The 13,791-nt window shown below is 38.9% G+C and overlaps 1 protein-coding gene across 3 annotated transcripts in view; it reads right to left on the bottom strand.

Moving 5' to 3' along the window:
* The window catches only part of UBA2 (ubiquitin like modifier activating enzyme 2), a 39,964-nt gene that overhangs the window by 16,598 nt on the left and 9,575 nt on the right, over positions 1-13,791 (bottom strand). For all 3 annotated transcript variants that reach the window (XM_036908755.2, XM_036908758.2, XM_036908756.2), the window contains 2 exons: positions 2,338-2,405; positions 1,756-1,877 (listed from right to left, as the gene is read on the bottom strand). In XM_036908755.2, the coding sequence (XP_036764650.1) occupies positions 1,756-1,877; positions 2,338-2,405 (190 nt within the window). The remainder of the gene's footprint in view (positions 1-1,755; positions 1,878-2,337; positions 2,406-13,791) is intronic.

Genomic DNA, 13,791 nt, shown 5'->3' with positions numbered 1-13,791 from the left:
GATTCCTCATCTCAACCATCTTAAGTCCTGCTGAGTCTACTTTTTCTCCATGCTCCACTGGGAATGCAGACAGGGTGTACCTCAGATGCATAGCACTGCACAACTCCAGAAGGCACTGTTCCACATTGGTTACAACAGGAATATCAGTCCTGGAGTGGTGCACTTCATACCTCTATTCTCTTAGTGATCCTGTACAATACCTTTTAATGGACTCCCACTGTCTTGGTATTAATATCCCTATCATCAGGACCTAGAAAGTCCTGCCTGATCTAGCCTCAGTGTACCTTCGTAATCCTCTTTCCATCCCCCTAACCTCTGCTTCAATGAGAATTATTTCAGTTCTTCAACCTGAGGTTTTCTTTGTATACGTTGCATTCTCACACCACTCTTACACTTCAAAGTCTTTGGTTAAAAATGTCACCTCCTTTGGAAAGCCTCTTTGAACCTTCATAGCAGGTCCAGTATTAATAAGTAGGGTAAGTCTACTTATTATTATAGGGTTCCAATGTATCTGAACATGTCACAATGCTCTGAATCTGAAATTGCTTTGTTCAATGTTTGACTTCCCCTCTTGACTGAGTTCCCTAGAGAGCAGGGAGCTGGTACCCTATTTTCTGTCTTGTTCACCATTAAATCTCCTGTCCTTCAAAAGTGGAGCCTAGCACACAGCCAATGCTTATTTACCTGCTGAACAACAGATTGGAGATGTACTTCAGATTATTCTGGCACCCAACTGTTGCTCAAACTGAAAGGGAAATAGGCATATGGACACTGGCTTGGAAATACTATCACACTCTATAACAGAGTTAAGTGTATTTTAAGTATAGTCAAAACAAAAACCATTTTGCAAGGAAAAGGCTGTGGAGAATAAATAAATGCTACAGGTTTAAGAGAGTCAATATCACACATCTGTTGCCACTGAGGAAAAGAGATGAAACTTAAGCTGAAGAGAGCAGCAGGCTATTTGCTTAGGAAAGTGGGAACTATGCATGCTGGAAATCAGACAAGAAGAGCCAGAAGAGATTCAAGATGCAGGGAAGGAAGAGAATACTGTTTGATGAATATGGTAAAAGGGGAAAGAAAAGAGTCTGCAGTGAAGTGGGACATTCTCTTAACAAGTAAAGGTCCAGTGGCTTCAATCTGTTAATATATCCTTAAGGTCATCTGCTCAGTGAGGGTGGCAGAAATGGATTAAGCGGTTCAAGAGCTGAGGAAATCTCAAGTGTCTATTTTGATAAACTTGCTATGGAGTGAAGGCAGAAGAAATAAAAAGATGTTAAAACACAGGTCCTAGCTCAGCTATACTTAGGTAGACCCAATTAAAACAATCTTGTAGATTTCAGCAGGTAAACCATATATACTATTGGCAAGAAACATATTCTCAGCGAAGAGTGATTCAGCCAAGAACAGAAAGGCTTATGGATTCAAGAGCTATTTAGTCACACAAACTGCCCGAACATTTGAGCAGGAAAGGGATATGAGAGAAACAGTAGGAGTCAAAAGTCAGTTAAAAGGAAAACCAAGAAGTTAAATGAAAGCAAGGGAAGGAACGACAACCGAGAGTGTCTCTATTTTACTTCCTAAAAAGTTGTACTAATTTGGTGTAAACACTAGAATTTCAAAACCTGCTTATCCCAACTATATCCATAAACTACATTAAGACAGCATTAGGCATAAAAAGGTAATTCATTTCACTTACTATTTTAAAACAAACGGAATAAAAAAATCTATCCACAATTATAAAGTAAATCTAACCTTGGTGAAAAGTTTAACTGGATCATATCCAGTTGATTTAGCCCATTCCTTAGTGGAAATACGTTTAATGTCACCATCTTCATTAGATGCTCTGGCTCTGGCTTCAGCTTCCATTGGTTCCCCTACAAAACAAACATCATTTTATTTTCAACTGTAATAAATGCGTAACTAAGCTTTCATCTACCTTTGGAGGGGTGTGGGGATAGTTCCTCATGGAAGTCACCTGCATGTGACCAGATTCCGAATTCAAGGAAAATGGAAAATACCATGACCATCAGCATCTTTTTCTACCTCAGTTTCTGAAAAGTCACATGTAGAACAGTTCAAAGTATAGACCTGTAATCAGATCTGAAAACAACTATTTACTAAATTTGTGAAATTTCTCTGCACCTTGATTTCTTCACCAGTAAAATGGGGATATCCATTTTTTAAAACAGTGTTTTAAAGATGAAATAACATATCTTAAGCACATAATATATTACCTAGTGTATAACAGCAATTTCTCCCCTCTTAAGCAATCAATATTAAATCAGCAAAATAAAGATAATGCTCACTAATAAAGGAATACATCCCATTACTCACAGGAAGCTTCAGGGTCAGCTCTGTCAGGAGAAACTTCCTGATCAGCATCTTCTTCCCCAAACAACTGGCTATAATTTAAGAAAAGTAAATATTTATATACAACAAAATATTCTCAACGAACATTTACTTTTCCTACTTTGCTCACAAACAACTAATTTAGATCCAAATCTTTTGCAGGAATAAAGAACAATTGGTAAATTATATTCCATAAATTCAGAAGTATTAAAACTATCTGAAGAGACAGCTTGCACCCTAATTTCAACCACAACATAAGGAAGGTTAAATTAAGTTTTAGTAGACTTCTACTTAGCCCTTTGAGCTACTCTGCAAATTCCCACAACAAAATATTTTATCAAGGGACAGGTGAGCAGCTTTTACATTCCAACTTGGACAACATTCTAATGCCAGAACAACTTCTGTGAAGCACACCTACAGCTAGCTGTTGACAGACACTGTGCTGGAGCTGCTCTAGGGACAGGACACTTAGCAATGAGTAAGACATTTTTGTGGCAGTATTTACCTTTACTACTGAAGAGCCTTAAAAAACAACATGAAGGTAATTAAGTAGAATTCTTTTGTTTATCAAGTTAACCTAAAAGACATTTAAGAAAACTTAGAGGAATATAATTTTCTAGCCTTTTCTCAAGCACGTAACTTAGAAGAAAGTTATTTTAAAGGAATCCTTCCTAAACAAAACAAAAAACCTACAAAAGCTGTAATCTCAAAGCTCCTGAAACACTTTATAAGAAAACACCCATCTGTTTCCCCGAAGTTGTACCAATTTTCACCCCCAATAAATAGCATTTAAGAATTCCTATTGGTTTATTGATTCACTTCCTTCCCAAACTTGTTTTGACGAACTAGTGACTGAAAATAAGTATCTTATTGTGGCTTTATTCTTAATTTTGCAACTTAGTCATAATTTTAACATTATCTTCATTTGCTTGTAGCCTATATGGCTTTCCTTATTTAAGTGAAAAAAAAAACACACCTGTTTGTAGTATTATTTTGTCAGATTGTCCTTTTCTTATGAATTACAGGAATATATTCTAGATCACAATTTTTAGTTGATTACATGTTGCAAATGCCTTCTTACTTTGTAAGAGCTTATTTATACTTTGATGTCTTTTGATGATAAGAGATATTTATTTAATCAATTTGGATGTCCTAATACATTCTTTTATGCTTAGGACATCTTGTGTTGAGAAATTCTTCCCTAACCTTGAAAGGATAATTCCCTCCTATGCCAGATTTAAAGTTTTGCCTTTCATTTCTAAATACCTAATCCATCTAGACTTCTTACATATTTGTTTTGAAGAATGTGGTTTTTTTCCCACAGTGACAATGAATTGTCCTTTTACATAACTCCTTCTTTCATCTGGGATCTACTATGCACCTGTGATCACGAAATCTGCACTGTCCCAGTAGTCTGTTTCCATCCCTGCACCAGCAAGACACTAATTATTTTTAGCTTATATTAGATCTTGACATCTGTTAGAACAAGTCACTTCAACTTATTCTTCTCCAGGAATGTTTTGGTGTCTCTTAGGCTTTATTTTCTGTATTAAACATTTTAGAACCTGAGTGAGTTCCACTAATATCCCCAATGAAATTTTAACGGAACTGCACTGAATCTACAGATCTGGAGACAAATGACATACTGATAATATTAGGACTTCAATCCAAAAACACACAGTTTTATTTAGTATTTCTTTTAATGATCCAAGAATCACTGATTTTCTATATTGGGTCTTGTATATCTTAAGATTTATTTTCAGGTACTTCTTTTTTTGGTGTTTTATATTTATCTTTTATAGTTAGTTGTATGCTTCGTTTTTTCTGTTTGATTTTTTTAAATTAAATTTTATTTTGTTATCATTAATCTACAATTACATGAAGAACATTATGTTTACTAGGCTCTCCCCTACCCCAAGTCCCCCCCACAAACCCCATTACAGTCACTGTCCATCAGCATAGTAAGATGTTGTAGAGTCACTACTTGTCTTCTCTGTGTTGCAAAGCCCTCCCCTTTACCCCATCCCCCACATTATACATGCTAATCATAATACCCTCTTTCTTCTCCTCCCCGCCCTTATCCCTCCCTACCCTCCCATTCTCCCCAGTCTCTTTCCCTTTGGTAACTGTTAGTCCATTCTTGGGTTCTGTGATTCTGCTGCTGTTTTGTTCCTTCAGTTTTCCCTTTGTTCTTACACTCCGCAGATGAGTGAAATCATTTGGTATTTGTCTTCCTCCACTCAGCATAATACCCTCTAGCTCCAACCATGTTGTTGCAAATGGTAGGATTTGGTTTCTTCTTATGGCTGAATAATATTCCGTTGTGTATATGTACCACATCTTCTTTATCCATTCATCTACTGATGGACACTTAGGTTGCTTCCATATCTTGGCTATTGTAAATACTACTGTGATAAACATAGGGGTGTATCTGTCTTTTTCAAACTGGAGTGCTGCATTCTTAGGGTAAATTCCTAGAAGTGGAATTCCTGGGTCAAATGGTATTTCTATTTTGAGGAACCTCCATACTGCTTTCCACAATGGTTGAACTAATTTACATTCCCAGCAGCAGTGTAGGAGGGGTTCCCCTTTCTCCACAACCTCACCAACATTTGTTGTTTGTCTTTTGGATGGTAGCCATCCTTACTGGTGTGAGGTGATATCTCATTGTGGTTTTGATTTGCATTTCTCTGGTAACTAGCAATGTGGAGCATCTTTTCATGTGTCTGTTGGCCATTTGAAATTCTTCTTTGGAGAAGTGTCTGTTCAGCATCTCTGCCCATTTTTTAATTGGATTATTTGCTTTTTGTTTGTTGAGGTGCATGAGCTCTTTATATATTTTGGATGTCAAGCCTTTATTGGATCTGTCATTTACGAATATATTCTCCCATAGTGTAGGGTACCTTTTTGTTCTATTGACAGTGTCCTTTGCTGTACAGAAGCTTTTCAACTTGATATAGTCCCACTTGTTCATTTTTTCTTTTGTTTTCCTTGCCCGGGGAGATATGTTCATGAAGAAGTCACTAATGTTTATGTCCTAGTTGTATGCTTTTATACTGCGTTATCAATTTTTAATTTATATTTTCTAATTACCTGATGCTATATGTCAAAATGCAATTAATTTAAAATCTTTTTTTAGTTGGCCAATGTTGCTGTTATTATTTCTAACAATTTGTCAATAAATTCTTTGGAGGTTTTAACGTAGATTAACTGTATTATATGCAAACAAGTTTTGTTTCCTCCTTTCCCAAATCCTAATCCTGTATTTTCTTTTTCTTGTCTTACTGTGCTACCTAGGAACTTCATTGTAACACCAAAAAGCAGCAGCTAAAACAAGCATCCTTGTGTTGTTCCCAACTTCAAAGGGGATGTCTCAAAATTTTTATTATTAAAAATACTACTTATATTAAGTATATGGATGGCAAATAGGGGGAGTTTGAGTTTTGGAATAGTTTACAGAGAAGGGGAAACAAGCTAGAACGGTCTACACAGTAATGGATTATAGTTTGAAACACTAGTATGAATTTATGTTTAGCTAAATATATATTGATATTAATATGCAGAAATGTTTGCAGATTTGCATATATACACAGGTTAGTAATATAAATATATTTTTTGCTGTTAGTAAAGAGGGCATAAAAGCAATACCCCAATAGTGTGCTTAAGCACTCAGATCTTGGTTTCTAATACCATTCTTCATAGAAAGAAGAAGACTCCTTGGAGGAATGTCTGAGGCAAGAAATATACAAGATGAGTATGGAGCATCTTGTAGTATCAGAAAGTAAAGAACTGCTCCCAAGAAAATACATACTATGGCAGTATATCAAAGAGCACAGAGCCAACTGAGAAAGAGCCTCTAATGGGCAAAGCTGGGACAATCTGAGCAACAAAACAAAGTAGCATTTTAAACCCAAGGTATAAAATACAGTATCTGTTAGTCCATATTGATGCAAATAAACGGCTTAATAAATAAAAGGAAGAAAAGAGACAAACCATCCAGACAGAAGAACTCCAAATAACTTATGTAGACACTATGCCGTCAGGGAGGTGGAACACAGTACTTCACTTGTTAGGTATGGGCTGCACAGTGAATTCCTTCAAAAGTGTACAGTACAGTTAAGAAAGAGGGGAGGGTAACTTACCAGTGGAGAAACCTGAGAAACACTACCTAAGTGATAAAGACCAACAACTGATGGTCATAAATCATGTCAGTAACATGTTCCTTTCATTGTGATGAAAACTGCAATTTACCTCTGTGATCTTCCTCACAATAACCCATAATCACACTATTATCATGACAAAAATATCAGACAAATTCCAATAGTGAGGCATCCTACAAAATACCTGACCAGAACTCTTCAAAACTATCAAAGTCATCAAGAACAAGGAAAGGCTGAAAACCTGTCCCTGCCAAGGGAGGCCAAAGCAACATGACAACTAATTGTAATATGGTATCCTAGAACAGAAAAAGGAGTAGATAAAAACTAAGGCAATGTGGGCAAAGGGGATTCTCAAGATGGCGCCATGAGTAGGGTGGCGGAAATCTCCTCCCAAAACTTTGAAAATACAGCAAATACAATTATTCCTAAAAGATTGACCAGAAGATACATTACACCAGCCAGGCTATATCTACATCTGCGAGAACTCAGCATCTCATGGAAAGGGTAAGGTACAAAGCCATGACCCGGCGGGACCCGAGCACTCCCCCTACCGCAGCTCACAGGCAGGAGAAAAAGAATCAGAGTAGGGAGGGAGTTAGAAGCATAGGACTGCTAAATAACCAGCCCTAGTAATCTGCAGCGGGAGCACAGACACATGTTGCATGAAGTACTGGATATCAGAGGAATGGAAAAGCAAAATCTGAGACTGAGACTGCGAAGAGGTTCCTACAGCCAGCTGCCCTGGGACAAAAGAAAAGCGGGCACTTTAAAAGCCTTAAAGGGACAAGGGTTTAACAGGAGGACAAAATTGTCCTGGCACACTCAGGCCAGCAGGCTGGAAACTTTAAGGAACTTCAGGTGCCCTAACTCCCTGGATGGCAACATAGCACCGAAGCGCCTCCCAGAGACAGGCAGCCTGCCGCTCATTCCCCCTCACCGGCACTGCAAGAGAACCACCTGATTTGCCATTGCTGCTGAGCAACTGGGGGGCAGCCGCATCCACAGCAATCACACAGAGGCTTCTCCCAGAGTGCGGCTAACTGAGCCAGACCCAGAGGCTGCCCCCTGCCCGCAGTCGACTGATATACACAGTGGAGACCAGTGCAGAGTCCAGAAGGCACAAAGGGGCTTTATTACAGCAGTGAACACGCAATGCTTGCCTGTAACTCCTACCAGTGCCCTAGGCCATCCTGAGTGCTGCCCCACCCATGGCACCTCAGGGGATCAACCCAGAGGCTGCCCCCTGTATGCAGGAGACCAGCACAGGCAGAGGAAGCTAGCACAGGGACCAGAAGGCATGCAGGAGCTCTTGTTCTCACAATGAACATGTGCTGATCCCCTGCAACCACCACCAGTGCCCTAGGCCATCCCAAGGGCTGCCCCAGCCACAGCAGCTCAGGGGATTAACCCAGAGGCTGACCCCCTCATGTGGCTGACCAGAATGCATAGGCAGAGGAAACCAGCACGGAGCCACAAAGCACAAAGGGGCTCTGTTCTCGCAGTGAACACATGCTCATCGCCTGCAACCACTGCTAGTGGCCTAGACCATCCCAAGGGCTGCCCCATCCACGGCGGCTCAGGGGATCAACCCAGATGTTGTCTCACGTGTGCAGTTGCCCACCACAGGCAGCGGAGACTGGAACAGAGTCCCCAAAGCACAAAGGGATGCCATTCTCACAGAAGAACACACACTGCTCGCCTGCAACCCGTGCCAGTGCCCTAGGCCATCCCGAGGGGTGCCCAGTCCACGGCACCTCAGGGGATTAACCCAGAGGCTGTTCCCTGTGTGTGGCTGACCGGCACAGGTAGCAGAATGGGCCAGGTGACCAGCAAGCAGGAAGGGATTTTTTGTCCCAGCTGACACATGCCACTCGCCAGTGATCACATCCATCGCTATGAAAAGGCAGAAGAACCTTGTTCAGTGCAAAATCCCTGAAAACCAAGAGAGAGAGCCTGGTGAGACCGAAATCACGAATCTTCCTGAAAAAGATTTCAAAATAAAAGTCATAAGCATGCTGATAGAGATACACAGAAATATGCAAGAGTTAAGGAATGAATTCCAGAGGGAGATAACAGAAATTAAACAAACAATGGAAGATTTAAGCACAGAATGGATGAAGTGGAAGACTGTCAATGGAATAGAAATCAGAGAACAGGAATAGAGAAGCTGAGACAGAAAGAGATAAAAGGATCTAGGAATGAAGGAATATTAAGAGTATGGTGTGACCAATCCAAACAGAACAATATTTGCATTATAGGGGTACCAGAAGAAGAGAGGGAAAAAGGGATTGAAAGTGTCTTTGAAGAAATAATTGCTGAAAACTTCCCCAAGATGGGGAAGGAAACAGTCTCTCAGACCATGGAGGCCCACAAATCTCCCAACACAAGGGACCCAAGGACAACACCAAGACATATAGTAATTAAAATGGGAAAGATCAAAGACAAGGACAGAGTATTAAAAGCAGCTAGAGAGAGAAAAAAGATGACCTACAAAGGAAAACCCATCAGGCTATCATCATACTTAACAGAAACCTTACAGGCCAGAAGAGAATGCATATATTCAATGCAATGAAACAGAAGGGCCTCAAACCAAGAATACTGTATACAGGAAGATTATCATTTAAATTTGAAGGAGGGATTAAACAATTACCAGATAAGCAAAAGTTGAGGGAATTTACCTCCCACAAACCATCTCTACAGTGTATTTTAAAGGGACTGCTATAGATGGAAGTGCTCCTAAGGCTAAACAGATGTCACCAGAGAAAATAAAACCACAGCAAAGAAAGAAGGCCAACCAAATAGTAAATAAAATCAGCTATCCACAAAATCAGTCAAAGGAAACACAAAAGAGTACAGAATAAAACACTTAACATATAAAGAGTGCAGAAGGGAGAAAACAAAGGGAGAAAAATAAAATCATCAGACTGTGTCTACAATAGTGCAATAAGTGAGTTAAGGTAGACAGTTAGATAGTAAAGAAGCTACCCTTGAACCTCTGGCAACCATGAAGCCAAAGCCTGCAATTGCAATAAGTACATATCTATTGATAAACACCCTAAATGTAAAATGGACTGAATGCACCAATCAAAAGACACAGAGGAAAAGAATGGAGAAAAAAGCAACACCCACCTATATGCTGCCTACAAGAGACTCACCTCAAACCCAAACACATGCACAGACTAAAAGTGAAGGGATGGAAAGAGATTCTTCATGCAAACAATAGGGAGAAAAAAGCAGGAGTTGCATTACTTGTATCAGACTAAATAGACTCCAAAACAAAGAAAGTCACAAGAGACAAAGAAGGACATTAGAGACCAATAAAGGGATCAGTATAACAAGATGATATAACCATTATAAATATATATGCACAAATTACAGGAGCACCTACATATGTGAAAAAAATACTAACAGAATTAAAGGGGGAAATAGAATGCAATGCATTCATTTTAGGAGACTTCAACACACCACTCACTCCAAAGGACAGATACACCAGACAGAAAATACATAAGGACAAAGAGGGACTGAACAACACACTAGAACACATGGACTTAACAGACATCTACAGAACTCTACACCCAAAAGCAGCAGGATACACATACTTCTCAACTGTACATGATACATTTTCCAGAATAGACCACATACTAGGCCACAAAAAGACTCAGTAAATTCAAAAAGACTGAAAGTGTACCAACCAACTTCTCAGATCATAAAAGTATAAAACTAGAAATAAAAGAAAAAAAAAAGGCTCACCAACACATGGAGGCTTAACAACATGGTCCTAAATAATCAATGGATCAATGACAAAATTAAAACAGAGATCAACACCTCAACTAAATAAACGTGATATATGACAAACCCACAGGCAACATTATTCTTAACAGCGAGAAGTTGAAAGCTTTTCCTTTAAGATTGGGAACAAGACAAGGATGCCCACTGTACCCATTTTTATTCAACATAGTTCTGGAGGTCCTAGCCACGGCATACAGACAACACAAAGAAATAAAAGGCATCCAGATTGGTAAGGAAGAAGTCAAACTGTCCCTGTTTGCAGATGACATGATATTGTACATAAAAAACCCTAAAGAATCCACTCCAAAATTATTATATCTAATATCTAACTTCAGCACAGTTGCGGGATACAAAATTAATACACAGAAATCTGTTGCTTTCCAATACACTAACGACGAGCTAGCAGAAAGAGAAATCAGGAAAACAATTACATTCACAATTGCATCAAAAACAATAAAATACCTAGGAATAAACCTAACCAAGGAAGTGAAAGACCTATACCCTGAAAACCACGGGACACTCTTAAAGGAAATTAAACAGGACACTAATAAATGGAAATTCATCCCATGCTCTTTGCTAGGAAGAATTAATATTGTCAAAATGGCCACCCTGCCTAAAGCAATCTACAGATTCAATGCAATCTCTACCAAAATACCTACAGCATTCTTCAATGAACTAGAGCAAATAGTTCTAAAATTCATATGGAATCACAAAAGACCCCGAATAGCCAAAGCAATCCTAAGGAAGAATGAAGCACAGGGAATTGTGTTCCCTGACTTCAAGCTATACTACAAAGCCACAGTATTCAAGACAATTTGGCACTGGCACAAGAACAGACCCACAGACCAGTGGAACAGACTAGAGTATCCAGATATAAACCCAACCATATGTGGTCAATTAATATGATAAAGTAGCCATGGATACACAATGGGGAAATGACAGTCTCTTCAACAGCTGGTGTTGGCAAAACTGGACAGCTACATGTAAGACAATGAAACTGGATTACTGTCTAACCGCGTACACAAAAGTAAACTCAAAATGGATCAAACACCTGAATGTAAGTCATGAAACCGTAAAACTCTTAGAAAAAAATATAGGCAAAAATCTCTTGGACATAAACGTGAGCAACTTCTTCATGAACATATCTCCCCGGGCAATGGAAACAAAAGCAAAAACTGAACAGGTGGAACTATATCAAACTAAAAAGCTTCTGTACAGCAAAGGAGACCATCAGTATAACAAAAAGGTATCCTACAGTATGGGAGAATATATTCATAAATGACATTTCTGAAAAAGGGCTGACATCCAAAATATATAAAGAGCTCACCACACTTCAACAAACAGAAAGCAAATAATCCAATAAAAAACTGGGTACAGGATCTGAACAGACACTTCTCTATAGAAAAAATTCAGATGGCCAACAGACACATGAAAAGATGCTCCACATGGCTAAATCATCAGAGAAATGCAAATTAAAACCACAATGAGGTATCACCTCACACCAGTAAGGATGGCTGCCATCCAAAAGACAAACAAGAACAAATGTTGGGCGAGGATGTGGAGAAAGGGGAACCCTCCTACACTGCTGGTGGGAATGTAAACTAGTTCAACCATTGTGGAAAGCAGATGGAGGTTCTTCAAAAAACTCAAAATCGAAATACCATTTGACCCAGGAATTCCACTCTTAGGAATTTACCCTAAGAATGCAGCAGCCCAGTTGAAAAAGACATATGCACTCCTGTGTTTATTGCAGCACTATGTACAATAGCCAAGAAATGGAAGCAACCTAAGTGTCCATCAGTAGATGAATGGATAAAGAAGATGTGGTACATATATACAATGGAATATTATTCAGTCAGAAGAAGAAAACAAATTCTACCATTTGCAACAACATGGATGGAGCTAGAGGGTATTATGCTCAGGGAAATAAGCCAGGCAGAGAAAGACAAGTATCAAATGATTTCACTCATCTGTGGAGTATAAGAACAATGAAAAAACTGAAGGAACGAAACAGCAGCAGACTCACAGAACCCAAGAATGGACTAACAGTTACCAAAGGGAAAGAGACTGGGGAAGATGTGTGGGAAGAGTGGGATAAGGGGGAAAACAGGGCATCACGGTTAGCACACATAATGTAGTGGTGGGGGACATGAGAAAAGCAGCATATACAAAGAAGACAAGTAAGGCTTCTACAGCATCTTACTATGCTGATGGACAGTGACTGTAATGGGTTATGTGGGAGGTACTTGATAATAGGGGGCATCTAGTAACCATAATGTTGTTCAAGTAACTGTACATTAATGATATCAAAATAAAAACAAAAAACAAAAAAACACAAATCAAGCAATATATGGAGACAAATGAAAAGAACTGCACAATGCCCCAACTTCTGTAGCACACAGCAAAGGCAGTTCTAAGAGGAAACTATGTAGTAATCCAGGCCTATTTAAAGAAGGAAGAACAATCCCAAGTGAATAGTCTAAAGTCCCAATTATTGGAACTGGAAGAAGAACAAATGAGGCCCAAAGTCAGCAGAAGGAGGGACATAAAAAGATCAGAGAAAAAATAAATAAAATTGAGAAGAATAAAACAGTAGAAAAAAATTAATGAAACCAAGAGCTGGTTCTTTGAGAAAATAAACAAAATAGATAAACCCCTAGACAGACTTATTAAGAGAAAAAGAGAATCTGCACACATAAACACATCCAGAAATGAGAGGAAAAAATCACTACAGAGACCACAGAAGTAGAAGGAATTATTAGAGAATACCATGAAAATCTATATGCTAACAAACTGGATAACCTAGAAGAAATGGACAGCTTTCTAGAAAAATACAACCTTCCAAGACTGACCAAGGAAGAAACAGAAAATCTAAACAGACCAATTAACAGCAACGAGATCGAATCGGTAATCCAAAAAGTGCCCAGGAATAAAACCCCCAAATCAGATGAATTCACAGCAGAATTTTATCAGACATTTAGAGAAGACATAATACCCAACCTCCTTAAACTTTTCCAAAAAAAGAAGAGGGAATACTCGCAAACTCATTCTATGAAGCCAGCATCACTCTAGTATGAAAACCAGGCAAACACACCACAAAAAAACTACAGACCAATATCCCTGATAAACATAGATGCAAAAATACTCAACAAAGTATTAGCAAACTGAATTAAAAAATACATCGAGGATCATACACCATGATCAAGTGGGATTCATCTCAGGGATGCAAGGATGATACAGTACTCAAAAATCCACTATCAGCCAACACATCAACAAACATTAGGGCAAAAACCACATGATCATCTCCAGAGATGCTGATAAAGCATCTGACAAAACTCAACATCCATTCATGATAAAAACTCTCAACAAAATGGGTGTAGAGGGCAAGTACCTCAACATAATAAAGGTCATATATGACAAACCCACAGCCAACATTATACTTAACAGCGAGAAGCTCAAAGCTTTTCCCCTAAGATCAGGAACAAGACAA

Source organism: Manis pentadactyla, chromosome 15, assembly GCF_030020395.1.
Source record: "Manis pentadactyla isolate mManPen7 chromosome 15, mManPen7.hap1, whole genome shotgun sequence".
Lineage (NCBI taxonomy): Eukaryota > Metazoa > Chordata > Mammalia > Pholidota > Manidae > Manis > Manis pentadactyla.
This window is presented reverse-complemented; position numbering and strand designations above follow the sequence as displayed.